Source organism: Colius striatus, chromosome Z (genome assembly GCF_028858725.1).
Source record: "Colius striatus isolate bColStr4 chromosome Z, bColStr4.1.hap1, whole genome shotgun sequence".
NCBI lineage: Eukaryota > Metazoa > Chordata > Aves > Coliiformes > Coliidae > Colius > Colius striatus.
Window position 1 is genome coordinate 3,208,034 of NC_084790.1, and position 22,525 is coordinate 3,230,558.

The 22,525-nt window shown below is 54.1% G+C and overlaps 1 protein-coding gene across 1 annotated transcript in view; it reads left to right on the forward strand.

Annotated features, from left to right (window-relative positions):
- Positions 1-22,525, forward strand: part of ZNF385C (zinc finger protein 385C) — a 102,673-nt gene that overhangs the window by 37,991 nt on the left and 42,157 nt on the right. Inside the window, exon 5 of the mRNA XM_062017561.1 lies at positions 11,012-11,263. Within this exon, the coding sequence (XP_061873545.1) occupies positions 11,012-11,263 (252 nt within the window). The remainder of the gene's footprint in view (positions 1-11,011; positions 11,264-22,525) is intronic.

Below are 22,525 nucleotides of genomic sequence, written 5' to 3' on the forward strand. Positions count from 1 at the left end.
GACAAACTTGCATTTTCAGAGCATGCTTTTATGCAGCAAACATTTTGTTTAACTGGGGACGTAAATCAGGCATCTGTCAGAACTGAACAACGCCATGGCAATTCCTGTAACACGTATTTGAGTGAGCAGGGGCTTTTCCATCTCTCTGCTGTGTTGAATCCCCCCACCAACAGCTGGGGTGGTGGGTGGTAGGTTACACTAGCCCCAGCTGAGTTGAGTTAGGAAGGCTATAAGAGGAGAGTCAGGGGTCAGGAAGAAGGCTCTGGCTTGGTATCTTTACATTCTAGCATCCCTCCATAGGTATCCCTTTGCCTTCTGCCAGCCTCCCTTGCTGCAGTGCTCCAATGGGTCCCAGTTTGCTGTTTCATTTGGAGGCTCTGTCCTGGGGAAAGAAGTCAGTTTAGTTGTGCTTGTGCTTGGTGCAGGCCCCTCAACTTCAACTCAAGTTGAAGCTTTCTGAGTGTGACCCCATGGTGTTAGGGAGCAGTGCTGTCTCTCTTCCATGGTCATGGAAGGTTCAGAGGCCAGAAGTGACACAAATCTCTCGCCAGCCTTTGCTTTCTTTATGAGAACAACCTTCAAAGCTGTGCTTTAATGGGAGGCTTGGGGGCCAGCAGGGCTTAGCTTATCTGTTGCTCCATTGAGTGGGCTCCAGACCCTCCTCCAGGAGATCGGGTGTTTGATAACTTGTATTTTAATAAAGCCCAGAGCTTGTTTTGATGGGCTGATCTAAAGCCCTCTGAGCATTTAAGCAGATCCCGTTGCAAATAACTTTACTTGATACCCCTGCAATGACTGGATTTCAAATGTCACTTGCTTAGCACTGTGAAATATTTAATTTAGGTTGTAATACAGTAGCCTCCAGGAGCTCCAAACTTACATTGGAGGTCTCCTGTGTTAGGCAGCAGACGTCCACAAATGCACTTAAAAGCCACTTTCTGACACAAAAACCTCCTGACCCAGAGGAAGTTGGGGGGAAAGACTCTGCCTGTCTTTGCTGTGGGTCTGTGTTGGCTTAGTACTGCAAGGTGTTGTGGTGGGTGTCCCCTGGCTCTGCCCTCCTCCATGCAGGGGCATGTGTGGGTGATGCTGGTAGCTGCTTGTTGCTAGTGGCGGCTGGTGTTGGCTCAGCCTTTATTGCCTGTGGCAGCTCCTTGGGTGCCTGGTGAGAACTCCCAGCTTCACTTTCTCTCCTTATGTGGCTCTAGCACAAACCCAGCTGTCGGGAAATATAGCTTGGCTCCACAGAGGGAGCAGCACTGGCTAGCCCTCTCTGAATTGGGACTTCTACTGTTTTAATGCGTGTCCTGCACAAGTGGGAAATCATCTTCTCCAGGAACACGCTTGTGGCAGCTTCAGAGAGAGGGGCACAGGGTACTGCCAGGGCTCAGACCCCTTTCCCATCCCACAACCTGTTTCTCTGTATTCCATTTTTCCAAGAGAAAACAATTGCATCAGGTTTGGTGAGGAAAGCAGTGAGGGTCAGGGTCGTGGCACGGGATCACCTTGAGCAGCACAGGAGGGACAGTGCATTTGGGACTCCCAAGATCAGCAAAGCTGCACCATGTGAGGTGTCACCTCGTCATTTGTGGGTCTGTGTGAGCTGCCACATGGGTCAGGGCTCTGTTGGGGTGACAGGAGCTAGCTCTGTGCCCTTGTTGCTATCTCACAAGTGGTGTCTGGATTTGATTTCCAGGGGATTTGGGGATCACTGTCTGTAGTGAGCAGGAAGAGGCAATGAGGAGCTGCTTGGTCAAGACTTGCCCTGTGGCTTCATCAGGTTGCAGTCCTCAGGTCTATTTTGAGGCAAGTGGCACAGAAACAGGGGAGCAGCCAGTGCTGTTGTCTGCCAGATCCCTTTGGTTGGTCAGTGCTCTTCCAGCAGCTGCTCCGTGACTAACGATGTGACATCCTCCCTTTCTCCCCAAACCTCAGCTACATCGCCTGTATTACCCCTCTCATGCTTTCACCCTTCAGATCCTCACCTCACCAGCTGCTCCCAGCCCTGGATGATGCCTCAGCACTGGTGCCCTGTCCTCCAGGAGCTCTGAGCCCTCCTTGTGTGTTGGCATTGTGCGAGGGCTCAGCGCCAGGCAGCTACACCAAGGGCATGTAAAGCTTCATCTCGCTGTGGGTTTGTAGTAGGTGCCTCTGCTCTGATTTTTGCACTGATCACAACAAACCTGAAGGGTTTTGTGATCTTGCAAGCCCTGTGCCAGGCGCTCCTCAGCTGGCAGCCTGCAGAGCAGCCAGGGGGAACCGCAGACGCTCAGGATGATGAATCGCCGGTGCCTCAATCTTTCCTCTCCCGCTGCTCCTTACGCTGTGCTAACATTTACAGCTGAACCCCAGGGACAACATGTCAGACTCACTGCTCGTTTGCTTTACTCTTTCTTCTCTCTTCTGGTGTGAGAGAGGGTGAGCCAGTGCTGCGAGCTCACTCAGCCCGGGGCAGGAAGGGGACCCAGCTGCAGTGTGTGCCCAGGACAATGTGTTCACCAGACCCAGCACCATCTCATTTATCAGTCTCAAAAGACACAGCCCATGTGCCCTGCCTACTCTGCCACCACTCTGCTTTTCTCTCTTGTTACCCCACACTCTTCCTGTTTGGTCCCTGCTGAAGGTGATTAATCAAATCAACTTGTTACTGAGCAGAAAGGTTTTGGTTTCTGGGGCAGATGAGCATGTTCTCTGCAGTGCTGCAGAAGAGCAGCATTGTTCCCTCCACGGTGTCTCCTTCAGTTCGGGTTTTAGCTGTCCTCACTGTTTGGGAGCAGGACTGAGATCTGCTGATTCAGGGGACACACAGCCCTGTGGTGTTAATGATCTCTGATGTGCAAGCAAGAGGATAGGCACAGCAGCTCCAGTGTGCCTGTGCAATGCCCTCTGTGTGCCCAGGCTGCTGCAGAATGTCCTGCTGACCTTCAGGATGGGGAGATGTCAGCGGGCATCTGAGAGTAAGAGCCCACCTGGGTATTTGGGAGGCTCAGACCTAAGCTCTGAGCACAACCTGAGCCCCTTGCTTGCCTTGGTCTCTGTGCCAGGAGCCAGCCTGCAGCACTGAGCTCTTCTGGAGAGCTGTCTCATACTGATCCTTAGTCTGACAGCGGGTGGTTTATCTACTGGTCCTAAAACCTACCTCTCTCTGGTATTAGAGGAGCACGTGTTGGGGCTCGGGGTGGTGTGAAGAAGGGGGCTGGTTTGATGCCGAGTTATGAAATGGTAAAAGTGGTAAGGGCATGGCCAGGGCCCTCTGAAATCTATGTTCTGCCTGCATCTGCTCAGCTCTTAGGCCAGGACATCTTGATGCTGCAGCTGCTCTATCCCAGGGCAGAGCACCTTGTGCTCGCTGCAGCCGAGGCCGTTTGCCTTCACATCCCTCTACCTGCAGCCGCTGCCTCTTTACCCCCCGCACAGGGAATTTTCTGGGTCCGACCTCAGAGGCAGCCCAGGAAGCTGCTGCCTCGTCTCTTCGTCACCCCCAAAGCTGATGCCAGGTGCACTGACCCGCTCTTGGCTCAAGGTAGCTGCTCTCCAGCCCAGCCTCCTGCCAGCTGGCACCCGCTGCCCCGCGTGACGCTCGGGGCTTTTCGGAGACTTGCTGAGCTGCAGGCACCCACCTCGTACTCACCCCAGCTCACGTCTGGAGGCTGCCGAGCTGCTGAGGGGCTGATTTAGTGGTTGATCGAACCACATTTGAAGTGCTCCTTGAAATATGAGACAAGCGTCGGAAACTCTGCGGGCATAGGGGAGTCTGCGGCGCCCCGAGCCCGCGGCACACAGGCAGGAGCTGGTTTGGCGGCTGCAAAGGGCAGGGCTCAGGGCTCCCTTTGCCAGCGATCAGGTAAGAGCTTCCCTTCACTGGGCTGGGGGTATCAGGACCTGCCTCTTTGTCCTGAATAGGGGGTGAGCTGGAAATCACCTGTGCCAGCGACAAGGATCCCGTACCGAGGCAGTTCCTCTGTGACCAAGGGGTCTGTGGCTTCCCGGGAGCTCTGTAGTGTGGATGCAAACAGTCACTGTGCACAGCAGTGATGGAATCACAGAGCTGCTCCAAAACCTGAACTGCCCTTCTGAGATTTACACCTCTGAGCACAGGAAAACTATTGGCTAATTTGTGCATTCGAGCCAATTCTAATTTAATTCAAGCTGTCAGCTCTAATGGCAGATTTCAGCAGAAGAGTGCAAACTGAGCCAGCAAATGAGATGCAGGGATTTCAGCAACGCTGGGGTAAGAGTTTGTGTTGCTTTCTGGCTTTCATGGGGATCTTTGCAAATGAAAACAGGGCCACTGCAAACAAGGTCGTTGCTTGAAGGGTTGAACTGAGTTTTGTACAGCTGTTGGTGGTGACTTTCATACTGATTCTTCTGCTTCCTTTGCTTTTATTTACTGTTATGTGCACTCAACCAGAGATGAGGAAAGTGGATTCAGTGTTACAGCAGCATGTGAACTCTTATGATTTCCTCTTTTTAGGTTTTTTGCTGCCTTAGCAAGTTTATCCAGACCTCAGGTTCAGGTGGTACTTCCCTGGTTCCCTGTTGCTGGGTGGGACAGATGAGCAGTTTTACTTGGATAAAGGTTTTGTCCCTAGATGTTGAGCCTGTGTTCAGGCCCAATGAAAGACCCATGTGAAGCAAATTACTGGTAATAGCAGGATGAGGTCCAGGGGTCCCTGCTGGGATGGGGCTGAGACAACAGTCAAGGCAAATGGGTCTGGGATGGCTTTAACTGGGGATGGAAAACCACTACCACCAACAGTGTTGTACCATGGCTGCTGCTTACCTGTGCCACTGTGCCATGAGGCCAGGAAAAGCATTCCCAGACAGGCTGACCTTCCTAGATGTGTTACAAATTGGGTAAAAATGACATATTTGAATACATAGATGTGTGAGTGGCCGTTTTGAACAGGAGCTCCTGGTTCCTGGGTGCTATGAGCTGTAGGAGCAGCCACCTCCATCAGTGTTGCATATCCAACCCAGGGCTGGGTAAGACCTGGCCTGGAGGCCTTACTGCCTGACTCCTGTAGCTGTGTTGCTTTTCAGGCAGTTTAAAATGTGTTCATGAGGATAAGGGGATTTTATTCTGTTTGCTTAGATTTTGCTCAGGCTGCATCAGCATGGAAACAGCCCATGGGCTGAGCTGCATTTAACCGTGCTCCCTTGCACCCTGGGATGGCCTTGCTGAGTCTGTCCTTGGATTATTCAGAGTATCAGAATTAAGAGAAAGGACCCAATTTGCATCAAACCCACTCTGTTATCAGGATTTCATAACTTGTCCAGAGCCATACTGGTGACATGGTGACTAAACCCATGCTCAGGCAGCTGTTTTTCTGGGTGCAAGCCTATTCCCTCTACAAAAAAAAAAGAGACTTGGGGGGCGTAGCATGGAAGCTGCAAGACCTCTGCCACATGCCCTGAACTCCAGCTCCTCCTTTGCAGGCTGAGGGTGCATAAATGTGTCAGCACATTGCAGATGTCTGCTGCCATCGCCCTCACTAACCTTCCTCACTGCTGGCGTCAGGGGCTGTTGTCTCCCACAAGCTCCTACCAGAGCTGCCCCAGCAGAAAATGACCAACTGGGGCACAGGGCACTGTTTGGACCTTCTGCCCGGCCCTGGGGCTCAACAAGACTTGACTTTCCTTGGCAGCAGAGGTGAGGGATGCTGCAGCAGTGTGGGGCATGTGTTGGCATGGAGCTACTCTCCAGCACCTGCAGCCCGTGTGGGAAGTTTTAGTTGCTGAAGAGTTTGAGTTGCATTTAGGAGCTGAAGTAAAGGATGTCCCAGTGTGGAGCTGCCTCAAAAACTCAGCTGCTGACCACACTGAGCAGTCACAGGGATGTCCTCTGCAGAGGTGACCACCGTCAGGGCAAGCGTGGTTCCCACAAAGGGAGCCTGGAGGAGTGGTGGTCTTGGGAAATGGGAAAACACTACCATGGGCACGCCAAGGACAGACCCTGGGTGCTCAGGAGATAGTCAGGACTTTCCAGGAGCTGAAATTAATTTGAGCAGTGGCATGAGCTGAACAGTTACCCTGGCACTCAAGGATGCAGCATCCCCAGGGGCCAGTGCCAAGGCTGAGGCAGAGTCCTGTTGCCTGGGCCCCTGGTACAAATGTATCTGGCCTGGCTTCTGGGGGTGGAAATGGCCATTGGTGGGGAAACATGGTCTGGTGGGGACTGAATTGGGGCTGTCAGGGATGGGAGCAGAGGCTGAAAAGATCCTGGGGCAGATGAGTCAATGTGTCCTTGCCTGGCAGAGCCTCTGTACCACGTCCCTTCCACCCACTCAGATGCTCTCTGGAAAGGAGGTGAGCTCTGTTGTTCTGCACCCTCTATAAAAGTGTTTCTTATTTCAGCTATTTAATGCCTGGATTTTAAATTCCCTTTAACGTTTGTCAGCCCTTTACAGCCTTTTGCAACATGTTTATAGTGTTATTAAAGGGGGAAAAAAAAGGAAAGAGGGAGAGACCTGAGGTTATAGGCTCCTGTACATGAGTATAAAACTGACCTTAAAATTATGAACCCACTGTGGAGATCCACCTGCCTGGCAGCCTGCTGTGCTGGGGAGACCAGCCTGGCTGCTGGGAGCCATGGGAGACAAGGAGGTGGCAATCTCAGAACCAATCTGTTATTGCAAGTGATGGCAAACAATAAAAGCAGCAAGGAGTAGAGGAGAAAAGAATTGTGGAATTGTTTGGTTGGTAAAGATCTTGGCTCCTGGAGTCCCAGCCCCTGCCCTCATTCTGCCCAGCCCACCACTAACCCAATGTCCCCCAGCACCTCAGCTCCATGGTTTGGGATCCTTCCAGGGCTGGGGACTCCTCCACCTCCCTGGGCAGCCTGGCACAGGGGCTGACACCCCTCTCAGGGACACAGTTCTGCCTCGGCCTCTTCTGGGGCAACTTGAGTCTGTTTCCTCTTGCCCTGTCACTTGGGAGAAGAGATGAACCTACCACCTCACTTACAGCCTCCTGTCAGGGAGTTGCAGAGTGCTCCTGTCTCTCCTCAGCCTCCTCCAGGCTGAACACCCCTATTCTCTCAGCCCCTCCCCATCACCCTTGTGCTCGAGCCCCTTCCCCAGCTCCAGTGCCCTTCTTAAATCCCCTGAAAAGCTCTTTTAGACTCATGGATCAGAGTATTGCAGCCCTGGGCTGGGGCTGCTGTGCGTCGCAAGGTGTCCAAGGGCTTGGGGACCAGTGTCCAGTGGGGGATGAGGGGTGTGCTGGTAATGCCATGAGGTGGGAGGATGAGTCCTTTGACACAGCACTCGCTGCTGCTGCAGTGACACCCAAGCTGCTCTGACCTTCTTTTATTTCAGAGAGATTTGGACATCTGTCAGGGAGCTTTTCACACCCGGCAGGCGCCTTTGGCCCCCTCGACCGGCGACAGGGATGGCAACAAAGCAAAGGGCAGAAAGAACTGCAGGTAGCAGGGAGGAATCACGAGCCTGGAGAGGCTTTTTGTGGATGCTGAGCAGGCAGGTGAAATCCAGGCAGAGGTGGGTCAGCAGCAGCTCAGCTCCTCCATCGCTGCACCCTTTGGGAACACCACACAAAAGCTGAGGTTGCTCACAGTCCTCCATGAAGACGATAAAAGCTTGGCTTTATCAGCCCTGGGATGGGACAGGGCTGTGAGGCTGGGATGTAGGGACCCAGTGTTTCCTGCTGTGTTTGTCTCAGAGCCCTTGAATCACCTTGGGGGTGAGGGGAGTGTCCCCACCTCCTGTGAAAGGAGGTAAAAGCCCCCCCCAAAAGATCTTCAATGTGCTGCTGGAAAAGCTGAATCTACCCCAACGTAGCTGAGCTATGGGTCCTCAGATGTGCTGTGACCTGTCCTAGCCAGGAATCACCCAATTTCTGGTCCTGACACCTGAGAAGCAGAACAGACAGGGCAGAAATTACATGAATGAGACAGGCGTGCACGCAGTTAGGACAGACCTTTTAAACACTGCAACGAGAGCCAGGGCAGGGAGCTGCTGCCTAATCAAAGCAACAGCAGTTTCTTTTCTGTGAGACGAGGGAGACTTTGGGGATACTTTGTCCACATAATGTTCCAATTTTAGCTCTTGAGTCCTGGGATGTAATTGCATCAAAAATACCCGTGGAGGAGGAGGATGCCAAGGGCACTCGGGGACCCGGAGGCCCTGTTTCACATTCCTGATGCCGATCATCTCCCAGATCTTCTTTCCGGCTGCTCTGCTAATGGTTATTCTGGTAAAGGCCCTCTCCCTGGGGTGCCACAGGGCTCCCTGCCATGCCAGTGCCATCAGGCATCGATGGGGAACGACTAGAAACAAGATGCTTTGTTCGGATGGAGCAGCTCTGGTGCTGAGCTCTCCGCTCTCGGTGCAGGTGGCTCCATCCTGCCTCCAAGTGTGTCGAGCCTGGGAGGTTTCATTGGGAAAAAACATCAGCTCTTTCCTTTGGGGTTTTGTGAATAAAATTGAGGTTGGTTTTTAGGTCTCTTCAGGTTGGGTTTTTTTTGAGTCTTTCGGGGCTGAGCCGTGTTTTTCACTTGTCTCATGCACAAGGGCTGTGCATTCACTTCTGTTTTCATCGAAAGGTGAAGCTGGAGCTTCAGGGAAAAAAATCCTGAGGTCAGGTTTCTAGAGAGGGCCCAGGGCTGACAGGTCCTCAAAGGGCTGGATGTGAACTTCAAGGCTCCTAAATTCCTCTTGCTGAAAAGCAAGTTTACTTATGTTTATTGTTACCTCCCTTTAGTTATGCTGCTTTGTATTTTAACTGGCGAAGCAGTTTACAGATCTTATTGCTGACATTTTTTGGCTAATCCTGGAGTAGTTTAGGTTGGAAGGGCCTGTTGGTGGTTGGTTCAGACCAACCTGAGCCTGATGCTCAGCTGCCTCAAGGCAGGCTGTGGTCCATCCGTTGCTCCACCCCACCCCACCTCACCTCCCATGTGTAAACCCTCCCTGGCAAACGCTGTGGTGGGAGCCCCTGGGGTGATACCAGGATGGCTCTGCTTGCGAGGGCTGGGAAGGGGAGGCAGACTGGGTCACCCTCCACCCCCGTAGATCCTCGTTCAGTAGCCACAGGTCCCGGTTCTGTCCCCTATGGGTCGTGGCTTTCACCTGCGGCTCAACCAACAGCCCGTGGCAAAACCTTCCTCCACTCCTTGCTAATTATCGTAATGAAAGGAGATGCTCGTCGTCACCTCGGGGGAGCTGGAAGATGCAGGAGGGAGTCTCTGAAAAACACCAGCAACCTGTGGAAGACGTGGGTTTGTGGGAGCAGGGTGGGTGCCCTCCGTCCCCACGGATCCGCTTCCCGCCCCTCACCGTGGTGTCTGGGCTGCCGGTTGCGGCGGGGAGCGGCGCGGAGCGTCTGCGCCACCGCGGGGCCGCGGACGGGGCTGCAGCGATGGGCACCGGCCGTACCGGGCCCCACCGAGCCCATCCCGAGCCCAGACCGAGCCCAGACCGAGCCCACCTCGAGCCTCCGGCCGTGCGCGCCCACGCTCAGCGCACCGCGACCCGCTCCATCTGCGCGGCTGCGTGCGCAGCCCCAGCCTAAACCCACCCTAAACAGGGGGGACTTCTTGGGGTGCTAAACTTGCAATGGGTCGTCTTTGGGAGGGACTTTGTGAGAGGAGGTTGTGGGAGCTCAGCCTGTCACTTCCACACAGGCGTTTGTTCAAGGGGGGATGGAGCTGGCAGCGGGTGTGAGATGAGGAGCCATCAGCCTTGTCCGAGGGGATGTGCAGGGCCTCCCACCTTCAAGAACCCAGGATTTCACAGGATGGTGCTGCACCAAGTCAGGAAGGGACAGCTCTGGGGCTTCATGCTGCCCATTGCACAAATGAAAGCCTCTGGTCTGGTCCCTGGTGCCTGATGAGTGCACAGATGGAACCTGAGCTGCACAAGTCCTTCCCAAGGATACAGTGCACCCTTGGGGTCTGTCTGGCCACCCACAGACACCCCAGTCCCCCTACTCATGGCCCTTGGGGTTTCTTGGCTCAGCGTGCCTACGCCTGTTTGTAATCAGCAGTTGCCAGCTACAAGGTGCTAACCAGATGGCAGAGCTCAAGTGACCTTCGTGCCTCCCCAAGGCTCAGTTCTTGATGTCCTACCAGCTCTCAGTTCAGGGTAAGGCCATGAGGACAGTGTTTCTGCAAGGTGAAGGCTGCAGGAGGGCTGTCACCAGCGTACCTCAACCCCTCCACAGACAGCTCTTCCATCTGGGTATCCCTGTGTAGGTCTGGGACTCAAGCCGCTGATGCAAGTTGGCCCCACAGAGCCCTGCATTCAGGACATATCACTCACATAACCTGGGTGAGGAAGTGCTCATGGCTCGAGGTGCTGGTGCCAGTCCTCCTCCTGCTGCAGTGGTGATGGGCTGTGGGACACCGGACCACCACATGAGTCCTTGCTGTTGAATTTCTCACCGACAGAGTTGGTCCCAGCTCTGTCTCAAAACTACCTCTGCTGCTGTCCAGGTGAGAACAGAAAGACTTTAGCTGACACAAGGAGTGACATCCAGTGCTAGAAACTTGGAAGAAGTGGGTTATTCCCCATTCCAGCACTAACCTCCTGGGAATCACAGAATGCCAGGATGGTGGAGGTTGGAAGGGACCTCTACAGCTCATCCAGCCCAATCCCCTGCTAAAGCAGGTTTCCCTTGATCAGGAGGCACAGGAACGTGTCCAAATGGGTTTGGGAACCTCCCAAGAAGGAGACTCCACACCCTCCCTGTGCAGCCTGGGCCGGGGCTCCCTCACCTCAGCACCAAAAGAGTTTCTCCTCCTGTGCCAGTGGAACTTTTTGTAATTCAGCTTTTGTCCACTACCCCTTGTCCTGTCACTTTAGACAACAGAAAAAAGTGCTGCCCCATGCTCTTGACATCTACCTTTTAAATACTTGTACTGCGAGTCCCCACCAGATCCAGGCAGCCTGAGCACACCACAGGCATGTGACCTGTGCTGGGTTTTCCTGCCTCAGTTGACCCTTGTTCCCCTCCCTCTGTCCTGACAGCAGGTCTGTCCTTCCTCCCGCAGGCATGAAGCGACCCCTGAGCCCATCCCAGAGCCCTGAGAGCGGGGGGGCGAGGCTGGTGGAGGCGGCCAGTTCCCCGCCAAACCAGCCTGAGCAGCGCATGAAGCGGGAGAAGAAGCACCAGTCGTTCACCCTCTGCGAGGTCTGCAACATCCAGCTCAACTCAGCTGCCCAGGCACAGATCCACTACAATGGCAAGTCCCACCAGAAGCGCCTCAAGCAGCTCAACAAGGGGAAGATGCCGTCAGGACAAGGTAGGAGCGCCATGCAGCAGGTCGAGGTTTCCCTTGATTTGGGACAGCTGCTTTGATTTGGTGTGCTGTTTTCGTGGGAGTGTTTGGGAATGCTGTGTTGTGTCCTCAGCATCTGGTCTGCCTGAGCTTCAGCGGCTTCCCAACCCCACTGTCACTGTTGGTCCTTCAGTGGGGTTTTGGAGCCTGAGAGCCTTTGCTGCTGTGCCAGAGGGATGGACACCAGTGGGTCCTGTCCATCTGCAAAGTACATTGCTGGTACTATGTCTTCATGAGCATCTTCTTGGGTTCCCATAGATGACTTGATGATGTCAAAGGTCTTTTTCCAACCAAAATGATTCTATGGCTTGTGCAACTGGGATGAGCTCATCCAAAGGTGGAGTGGCTGGTGGTTCTGGGTGACCGGTGCCATCTCAACCCTATCCCTCCAGCCTCCTGCCATGCACATATCCTGTAACTGTGCTGAGTTTGGCTGCTGTTGTCTCAAAATCCTGCCAAGATTTTGGTGCTAAGGGCTAAGGATGGACTTCTTGAGAGCTCTCAGGGGATTTTTCAATTATGGCTGGAGGTTTTGCTGGGAACAACGATCCTCTGAGACTTCACCTGCATTTCTCTGTTGGCAGCCCCTGTTAACCCTCTGTGCCCTGTGCTCTGGTGCTCTGGCAGTGTGTAGCTGCCTTGGATGCCACCGGCCCTTTGATGTGTAATGCCCTTGGCAAGTTGTCCCGCTGTGGTGGGGGATCTTGCTGCTTTCCTGCAGCCCCAGGAGAGGCTGCTTGGGGTGTGTTTGTACCAGAGGAGGTCACAGCCCTGAGTCCCTCCTGCAAGAGGATCTGTTGCCTGCTGTTAGCTCACTGGGATCCCAGTGAGTGCTAGGATATCATCTGCTGTGACACCAACATTTGATAGGCCCTAAAACAAACCAGACAAGCTTGAGCTGTCCAGGGTCAAGGTGTTTAACAGGGTCCATTGAGAACGAAAGCACCAGCATGGCAACAAGGGCCGGTTTTGTTTTCCACGTGGAGATTGATGTTTATCACAAAAGCCACTTAGCAGAAGTGGCAGCCAGGGCAGCTCCATGCTTGCCCTTAAACAGGGTGTTTTAAGGGCCATGGTTTTGTTTCACCAAGTATTTCAGTGCTGAGCTGAGTGCATGGGACCTCAGGCATTGCAGCATCTCTTGTGGGATGCTCCTCAGCACCGGTATCCAAACTCGGGGGGTTGGACTGGATGATCTCTCCCTTCCAACCCTTAAGATTCTGTGGTTCTGTGTGTGACATGCTCACTGACCTGTTCTACTTGCTGGTTGCCCCCATGATGCGATGCTGGGGCAATCCCAGGCTGCTGTGAGGGAGGGGTGTTTTCTCTTTGGTGGTGAAGCTCCTGTTAATGGCCAAACTATTAGAAACAATTTCCACTGTGTGACAGCTGGCAAGAGAGCAGCCCAGTGTCATCCCTCCAGGCAGGCTTGATGCCCACTTGACTGTTGTTAGCAACTCTGGGAGGTGCAGAGCTGCTTATTAACTAGCTGTTGCGCTGTAGCACAAGGAATGAGTGTGTTTGCTGGTGGCTGGACAAAGACTCTACTGAAGAGCCACACGGTGATGCCCATCACACTGAGACCCACTCACAAAGTCTCTGCTTTCCTGCTTGTTTCTTATTTCCCAGTGTCACCCTGGTGACAGCAGTCTCCTCTGAGCCCTTCCTGGGGGTGGAGGTGTTTTCTGAGCATAGAAGGGCTGGTGCTTGTCCCTGGGAGGATGGCTAGTCCCAGCCCCTCGCCCATGGGCTGTGGCAGGGATGCTGGCACACAGCAGGTGCTGTGCTGCTGGGCAGGAGCTTGTGTGAAGGCAAGGACTCGCTTGCCCTCTGTGCCATCTGTTGGCATTTACCTGGCCTCAGCCTCTACACCTGGCTGCTGCAGATTTTCTCCTGCATAAAAGCAGGGAAACCTGCCCACAAATGTCACCCTGCAACAACGCTTGACCAGCTCTGCCTGAGCCCTTCATCTGTGAGAGTTTGTGTGGCACTAAGCAGCAAACCAGGACAATTTATCCTTCCTGAGTCTGCTTCAGACACCCATGCCCAGGGCAGGGTCCAGAACTTAGTGTCTCCAGCCTGGGGCTGGTGCTTTCCCCAGGACCACGCTGCTGTTTGAGGAGATGCTGGATGTGCACCCTGCGGCTGCTCTGCAGGGAGCGGTGGTCACGGGGAGGTCAAGTGCAGCCCCTTTTTCAGCCAACCTAGCAACTGCCCTCCTTTCCTTACAGACTAATTACAAGTTGGATTAATGAGCTGAAGTCTCCAAAGCACTTTGTAGCTAATTGATGCCTTTATCTGGTGTGAGGGTGATGAGAAGTCGAGGGGATGGGAAACGGCAGGAATCTACTGGAATCGTGCAAACCAGCATGTTTGGTGCTGGCCCCTGGCTCCCAGGTGTCCTGGCTGCCCCTCTGTGGACCACAACATGCTGTCCTGTGAGGAGCTGCTCTGCTGAAGGGCAGGAAGGGGTTGGAGTCCAGTTGGTAGACAAATCTGCAACACTTTGCAAACAGCAGAGCAGCAGCAGGTTGCAGGGTGGTAAAATCTGGTGCATCTGGCCCCAGTGAGTGGGATGAGTGGTCATGGCAGCGTGGCCCCCTCACACACAAAGCACATGATGCTCTCTGGGGACTGGGATGGCTGTGCTCAGTGCCAGGGCATTCGCTGTTGTGCTTGTTGGTGATTTCTGGTGTATCTGTGTGGGAGGGGGTCCTGAGTGCAAACCTGGACCTGTGCTCCCCTCCAGCACTCTCCATCCTGCTGAACAACAGATTTCCTCAAAGGCAGGAAAGTGCTGACAGGACCTGGCTCACAGCTGGGTCAGGAGGATGCTTGGCCCTAGCAAACCCAGAGGGTGGGCAGCTGGGTGCTGTGGTCAGTGCCAGGGCCCTGGCTGCAGTGTCCTAGCCTTGGCAGACCCTCGGGAATCAGCCTGTTTAAATACCTGCTCCTGCTCTTTCTAGGAGCTGTAAATTCCCAGCATGGCAATGGTCATCTGTATGCCAAACCCTGCCCTCCCTGGTAGTGGTTTTGTTTGAGCAGGGCTTGGGCTGTGCAAAGGAGCTGCTCTGTTTATCATCCTTCACTGACAGATGGAAATATCACCCGCTATTTTAATAGGAACAAGGCTCATAAATTCCAGCTTGCATCTTCCAGATTCTCCCCCTGGACCCAGTTGTGGCTTGATGGGAGACTGTCCAGGGCTGTGTTTCTGACTGAGCCAAAGAATCTCAGGGCATGTAAGTATGCTCTTTTTACTCCTGCTTGGGCCCTGACCTCTGCCAGCGTGCAGGGCTCCGGCAGCCAGCCACAGCCCTCAGGGTTTTGCTGCGCTGTCAGCCCCGTTGCACGCTTTGCTCTGGTGTTCAAGGTGAAGTCAGCTTCTGCTTGCACAGGGCTGCAATTTGCTTAGGTGGGGAAATTGCAGACAGCATCTGCTCCCCTCACCTCTCCATCTTTCCTGCCTCACCACCCCCCCCCCTGCTGTAACATAGGAGAGGGGCCCGTGCAGGACACTGCTCCTGCACAGCCTCCTCCTGAGCTTTGGGTTAAAAATGTCATTTCCAGTTTTGGTTTGGGCAACCTTTCCCAGCCTCCTGCAACACGATACCAGAGAGGCATGTGACCACAAATCACAGATTATGGCTGGGAACCGCCTGACCTGACACCCGTGTCCCCTCCGCACCAGCCACGCTGCTGGCACTGTGGGTGCTCAGTGCCACCCAGCCCCATGTCCCCTGTGCTGGGAAAGAAGTTGATCCCCTCCCAAACCCAACTGTCCACTGCCACCGAGAAAAGAGGACCAGCCCTTTCTGCCCTGACCTAGTGAGCTGAGGATAAGTGCTGGAAAAGCTCCTGGGCTGTGCTGCTGCTTGGTCTGCAGCTCGCAGGCAGAAGGGTAGGCAGAGGTGATGGTTGCTTGGGCTAAGCCTGGTGCTGGGGAAAACCCTGCTCTGCTCCATCACACTCCTCTTGGAACCCTGCACCGATCAAACCAGCAATTTTGGGTGCTGAGAAAATGCATAGGAGCAACCACCCCTTCTCCTGCCCAAGCTGCATGCCCCAGCGACGGGCTCAGCCCAGCACAACCCACAGCGAGGACAGGTTAACATGGGTCTGATATTGTGTCAGCACTGGGGGAGCCTTGGGATGAGAGGAGGTGTTTTTAAAAACAATGGATCAAATGAAATAATGGAGTTAGACAAAGATGAGATACTCCTCCGAGCTGGGATCTCTGTCTGGCGTTGACATCTACAGCTACATCAAAGGCAGCTTTCACAGACGCTGCTCGATCTTCCCCGCTTCCCCTCTGGCTTCTCTCATCAGTTGTTTCTGCAGAGGCTGTAATCGCTTGCATTTCATGGAGCAAAGCTGTGGAGGAGCTTAGCTAGCAAGCAGATGTGATAATCAGCATCATTACGATTTATTAGCTTTATGCCAGGAAGACCCCCAGACTTAAACCCAATCTATCCTTCATTAGGCATTTTCTTGCGAGGCAAATGATGGATTCCTGTTGTCTCGTGTTGGGTTGCAGTGCAGGCAGCATTTGGATATGGGGTGTCCACACATGAAAGATGTTTTTGTGTTGCAGATGCCAGTTCAAATCCAACTGGGTCAAGAGTGCTTTAATTACTGCCTGTGGTGTTCAAACGTGCCCAAGTGGGCTCAGTTTGCTCATGGTGTCCTTATGCTCCTGCAGGCAGGAGCCGGACTCCCCTGTTCTGGTGACGAAGGAGCAGAGAGAGCTGCCCTACCCCAAAATAGGGAGCAATGGCTGCAGGCACAGGCACCAGTTCAGACTGGTGCTGGGTGAGGGCAGGGGATGGAGGATGGAGGGTTTGCTGCCCTCCCTTTTTCCTCCTGGATGATCTCAGAGGCTGCCCATCATAGGACAGACTGAGCTGGAGCATTTCAGGAATTTATTCCTTTGCTGTCCACTGCTCCCCCCGCCCAAAAAAAAAAGGCCCTTCCCTCCATGTCCCAGAAAAGACATGAGATGCAGAGGGCAGCTTGTGCTGCCCCGCTGCCAGAGCCAATGTCCCCAGGCCCTGTCAGTTCACATCTCACTGAAATGCGTGGGGAAGTGCTTTCCTCTGTAGCAGGAGTCTCTCTGCTTCCCGGGCAGATCCGAGCTGACAGCAGCTCCTAACCCCTTGGCCAGAGGCGGTGGGTGCTGGGGGTGGTGGGTGCTAAGGGGGGATGATGGGAAGAACACCATGTCCCGGCTTCTTCCATGCCAAGAGTGTCACCCTGGAGAAGAGGAGGCTGAGGGGAGACAGGATCACTCTCTACAACTACCTGAGAGGAGGCTGTAGTGAGGTGGGGGTCAGTCTCTTCTCCCCAGTAATGAATGACAGGACAAGAGGAAATAGCCTTAAGATGTGCCAAGGGTGGCTGAGATTGGAGCTGAGGCAGAACTGTTTCCCTGAGAGGATTGTCAGCCCCTGTGCCAGGCTGCCCAGGGAGCTGGGGGAGTGCCCAGCCCTGGAGGGACCCCAAAGCTGTGGAGCTGAGGTGCTGAGGGCTGTGGGTCAGTGCTGGGCCGGGCAGGGTGAGGGCAGGGCTGGGATTTGATGATCTGAAAGGTTATTTCCAACCAAAACAATTCTATGTGTGAGCCCCATGCCCACCTCAAACTGCCCTTCCCAGCCCCAGAGCCTCCCAGGCTGCTCCCCCAAACCCAGTGCCAAGGCTGAGTGAGCAGGATTGGGCCAAAACACCCAAAGCCAGTTGTGCCCCAGTGCCGATTTGTCACAAGCTCTTCCTCTGCTCCATGATGCCTCCATGGGGTTACACACCCAGAGCCTGTCCAGGGTACCCCATTCCTCCCCGTGCTGCAGCTCCCACACTCCCCCACACCTCCCCCCAGCAGCTCTGCACGGGTACAACAGCTCCTTGTGAAGGGGAAGATCTCAGATTCCCCAATTAGCTGCTGAAACGTCTGTCTGTGCTTGCTGGCAGAGCAGAAAGGTTTGAGATGAGCAGAGAAATCGCTGTGACAGCTTCAGCACTGCTGGGGTTGCAGAGGAGAGGTGGGGGCTTGGTGGCCCCCACAGAAAGGGACGTGGGGACCCTTCCCAGCTGCTGGGGGACGGTGGCTGCTGGGGGGGTTGTGTTACATGGGGGATGACAGCCCCCCTGGATTTTGGCAGCAGACAGGGCTGCTTATGGGTGCTGTGGGGGGCACAGGCTCCCCTCAAACATCCCCTATCACAGCCTGCAGTGCACAAAGGATGATTCATCCCCACAAAAGCGATGGGCTGTGCTGTTAAACCTTAAAAGGGTCCCGGGGTGCTGTGCTGCTGAACGAAGCCTGGCATCCCTGGGCATCACCCAGAGTCCCTGCAGCCTGCTACACTGAAAAAGGAGTACAGGCTCATGGCTCTGTGGGACTGGGATATCCCTGCCAGTAGCTATGTCCTGGGGAAGCAGTGCCCTGGCCTGGAGGGCAGCAGAGCGAGGAGAGCTGGCAGGTCTGGCTGGATCCGACAGCTCCGTGATCCTGCTCCAGCATCTCTGAGAGCAGCGGCGAGAGTTTCCTCCTGTCTTCACCAGGCGTCTCTCTGCTGTCAGAGCCCTTCAGTGGTGAACTATCACCAAAATGGTGCCAGTCTCATGGTTTTTTTTCAAATTATATTATGCACAGAATCCTTTAATCGCCTTTAATAAACAGGGTGAAGCTCGGCAGTGCTTTGTCTGCAATAAACCCCGATGTATTGATTTAAATCGTATGCAAACATGCAGGATTAGAGTCTAATTGGGGACTAATCAGGGTGCAATGGCTTGGAAATCCTTGTAGCCTGGGCAGGCATGGTGGGAAGGTACCAGGCTTTTCTGGCCATGCCAGCCCTCGCCAGGAGCCCCCATCCATGACCAGCCTCAGCAGCTGCAGCGGCGATGCCGCAGAAGGGCGAGTCAGCTTTTCTGGCTTCTTCCTTAACTCCTGCAGTGATTTGCTGTTGTCCCTGTTTTTGGGGGAGAAATTCGTCAGGGAAAGCAAAGTGTCCAGCTGGCCCAGAAGCAGTGGCCACATTTCCTCCCAGGTCCACTCCCTCTACCTGGCACCTGAGCCCCTGGGCATCACGTTGGCCAAAGGGTTCGTTACAGATATGGAGGGAGGAGGGGAAAAGCAGCTGTGAATGTATAAAGAAGCTGTGGGTACATCTCTCTCAGGGACACCAGTGCAGACGATGTGCTGCCTCAGAGCAGCTCCATGCCCACCCTGCTTGTGAAAGGGTCTTTGCTGCTGAGCTGTGACAGACCCGTGTGCCCGTCGGTGACCTCGTGGTCGCGGGGTTCGCGTTTTTTAAGCTGCCGTGAAACGCAGCGGAGGACAAAACATACGGAGCCCCTGCTGCTCGGTTGGCCTCGTCTGCTCCCTTCAGCTGCGAGCAAAGATGATTAAAAATAGCTTTATTTTTTTTTTTTTTGGCCCAGATCAGATTTGAATAACCCAGAACCTCAGTGGGGGAAACAGAACGTGTTTTCAAGTCTTACAAGATGTTTGCTGGGATCAGGTGTTAAGTCTGGAGAAGAGCAGTTGAGTAATCGCACATTTTCCTTGCCTCTGCTTATTCCCAGGCTTTTTCCCCTGCCCTGTTAGGATGCAGGGATGTCCCTTGGCTCCTGGGGGCTGTTAAGCCTCTGTGGAGTTGGGTGCTGTGTAGAGCTGAGCAGGGGGGCAGCAGCCCAGCTGCTGTGGGGTGAGAAGGGGAGAGATTTGCCTGGCAGAAAAGCTCCGTTCCAGTAAATGCTCTTGTTAAATCACCAAAAGAAAAGCCATTTCACGTGGTGGGAAAAAGGGCCCATGGGCTTCGTGAGAGCCCAAACCATCCTCTCAGCACATCTGCCTCTTGCCAGCCTGTTAATCTGGAGAAAACTGCTCCCTTTTTAAATCCTCTGAAAATGCCCCATTAACTCGCTCTCCTTCTGCAAAAGCCCAGCTATTCAGCTTATCGTGGATTAATAACTGTATCATAATTAATCTCTGATTTTATTGAGCTGGTAACTTCAAATAATAAAAAAGAAATTGATTAGCTGTTAACTTCTGCTGGATCCTCTTGGTGCAGCACCTCCCCAGCCAGAGCATTGCCCCACCGCTCTGCACCCTCGCTTCTGCACACAGAGGCCTCGGGGATTTCTTTCCTTGACACACTTATTCTATAAGCACCCTTAAAATTTAAACTCTCAGCCTGAGAGATGACACAGAGAAGCTACTGGGCATTGCTGAGCCTGGCACAGGCTGTTGTGTGATGCGAGGAGCAAGGAGGAGGTTGGAGAACCCCCGTTGGCAGAGGCTCAAGGGGAGCAGGGTGGATGCTCTGGCTGCATCCACAGAAGGGGTTTGTCTTAAAAAAAAGGGGGAATATTAAAAATAGACCAAGCCAAAAGATTACAAACTGAGATAATCTATGTCAAGTATAATCTTCAATTGGGCTGGCAGCCTGGTGCCTGAGCTGTGGGGTTCATCGACCAAGGAGGCATTTGGGAGAGAAGCAGAGCAAGCTGCAGTTCCTCAGTGCACTGAGGGGAAATGGGGGGTCTCAGGGGAACTGGACCTGTGTCTGAGAGGTGTCACAGCAGAAGGCGAGGTGGGTGCAAGTATTGGGGTGGGGGAATGAGTGGCAGGGAGCACAGGGTCATGTCGAAGGGACTATTTCAGTAGTGACTGATGGCTACACACAAATTTCAGAGACAGGCTTTCAGCCCCATGCCAACCCCCAAATCATCTCCCAGGTGTGAAATGGCCCTGACCTTCACAAGCTGCTTCTCTGTGGGAAGCTTTGGGCTGTGTCCATCCACTGAGGACAGGGCATCATGAAGGGGGTGTGGAGGGGTTGGCAGAGAGCTTTGATCCAACACTCACTCCGGCTTGGCGTGCCTGGGGACTCTGGCTCTTGCCTGAACATTCCAGGGGTGGTTGGTTTGCTCTCTGTGGGACTGTGTGTGGGTGCTGCGGAGGTGGGGTCATAGCAGGGCTGTGGAGCAGTCAGGGGAGCAGCAGCAGGGCTGCCCTCTGCATGGGCACTGCTGGATGTGCTGCCAGCAGAGCCAGGGTGGCAGAGGCTGAGCTGTGCTCTGTGCAGAGGATGCTGCTGGTGGTGGTGATTTTCCCTAAAATCACGAGGAAATTGCCTCATATTACTTTGGAGCACTGTATTTTGTGAGCCAGTTACCCTTAATCTTGGATTTTGCTGCAATTTTCTTCCATTTGGTTTGCTATAGAGTTGCAACAATAGCATTTTATGGCCACTTAGCTCAGGCATGCATCACACGTGATCTTAATTAGAAGTGGATTAAGAGCAATGGGGAACACATAGCCACGGAACATTTCACAGTTTCCCATGTAGCATCAGCTCAGCAGATTTGGAAGAGGAAAGCCTGGGATTTATTGTAAGTGGGATTGGGGGGGAAATGGTAAAAGTCGCGGTTAACCATGAGCGTGCCTCAGCTCCTTAATGGCTGTTGATCCCTGTCCCAGAGAGCAGGTCCATCCTTAGGGAGGTCTCCAGCAGCAGCTTTGAGCAGAGGATGAGGTTCCCTCACAAAGGGAGTGAGGTGCTGGCTCTCTGCTGGGAGTGCTCTGGCATCAGGCAGCTCTTGGCACCCACTGGAGCTGGCTACATCGCTCAGCAAACCAGCAGACAAAGGGACGTTTTGCTCCTCTGACATCCCCAGGGAGAGGGGAGGATGTGTGGGACCTGGGTGGCTGGATGTGGCCATGGGGAAGGCTCTGCTGTGACCACTCTGGTGTGGGAGGGAGCGGAAATGTCCTGCTGCATCCCACTGCATGCCCTTCCCACACCAGCTGCTGTCGTCAGGGATTAGAGGTGCTGCGTGAAACAGGTCACACCAGGCTGTGCGTGAGAGGGGTTGAATGGATGTGGGGAGACTGGGATGGGGTGACAGCAATGGGAAAGTGACTCATCCAGGGTTTTGATGAACAGCAAAGCTGAGAAAGCAGCTCATCCCACCAGGCCTCCAGCCCTTCTTGGTGCCCGGTGCACCTTGGCTTCGTGCGTGCGTGTGCACACACGTGTGTTGCTCTCCCAGGGAAAAGGGGGAGAGCTTGGCTGCATCCCTGAGAAAAAGGGGGGAAGCAAGCATTTAGGAAACAAATAACAAATGCAAATAGGGAGGGGAGGTGGGTCGGACCGAGTTGGATAAGGGTGAGCAAAGGGTTGTGGGTAGTGTAAAGCTGTCACTGTGATTTAGGGTCGGCTGGTTAAACTGTTTTATGTTCACAGACAGTAAGTCGTAAGCAATATACAATTTTCTGTGAAGAGCTGATCTCCCCTCGTCATGCTTTGTGCCATCTTTCCTGGAGTCATCTCTCTTAATAACCCCACGGTGTCGTGGCACAGTTGGGCAGAGGGAGAAAACCAGACTCTGGCCATTTGAGAAATGGCAACAGCCCGAGCGCTGGAGGGTTGGTCTGTGCCTGAGCTTGGGGAGCCAAGATGCTTTTGGGGTGTTCAGTTCTCTCAGCCTGAGCCTGGCACCCCCATTTTGGGTGTGTGAGGCCAGGCACTGCTGCTCCAGCCCAGGACCAAAGGTCATGATGCTCTGTGGTTGCACAGGGTCTCTGCCAGGGACCTGCCTTCCCAGTGCTGCCACGGGACGCCTGAAGCTGCTGAGAAGAGACCGGTGCAAGACCCGTGTGTGCTAGGTTGGCTGCCCATGAGTGACCAGCATGTACTCCTGCACGGCTGTATTTCCCCCCAGCACAAGGACCCCTTCCTCTGCAGCATCTCCCAGGCTGTGGCCACCTCTGCAGTTCATGCAGGAGGAGGTGGATAGAGCCTATCACAGCAGGACTGCATTTAACTGCAGGCGTTGGATGTTCCCCTTACATCAGTTCTCTTTCCTTTTCCTTACCTCCGAGTTGCTGCTGCTTTTTGAAAGCCTCGCACACGACGCTGCTCCAGTTCACCTTTGGTATTTTCTGCAGCCAGGGATTTATGAGTAATAGCTCCATTCCTTTCGCTGCTGCAGATGCAGCGGGAGCGTCTCGGTGTGCTCTGCGCCCTGGCACCGGTGCACGTGCCCGTCCCCACGGTGCTGCCGCGCAGCAGGACGTGCTCCCCAGCAGCAGCAGGTCCCTGTGAGCACCCCGAGGGGCACCTTGCTGAGCCAGGTGAGACCAGGGCCAGTGTCACTCTCTGGCTAATTAAGCATCAAGAAGATTTGGGGTAGCTGGTTGCTACGCCAACCTCCAGCTGA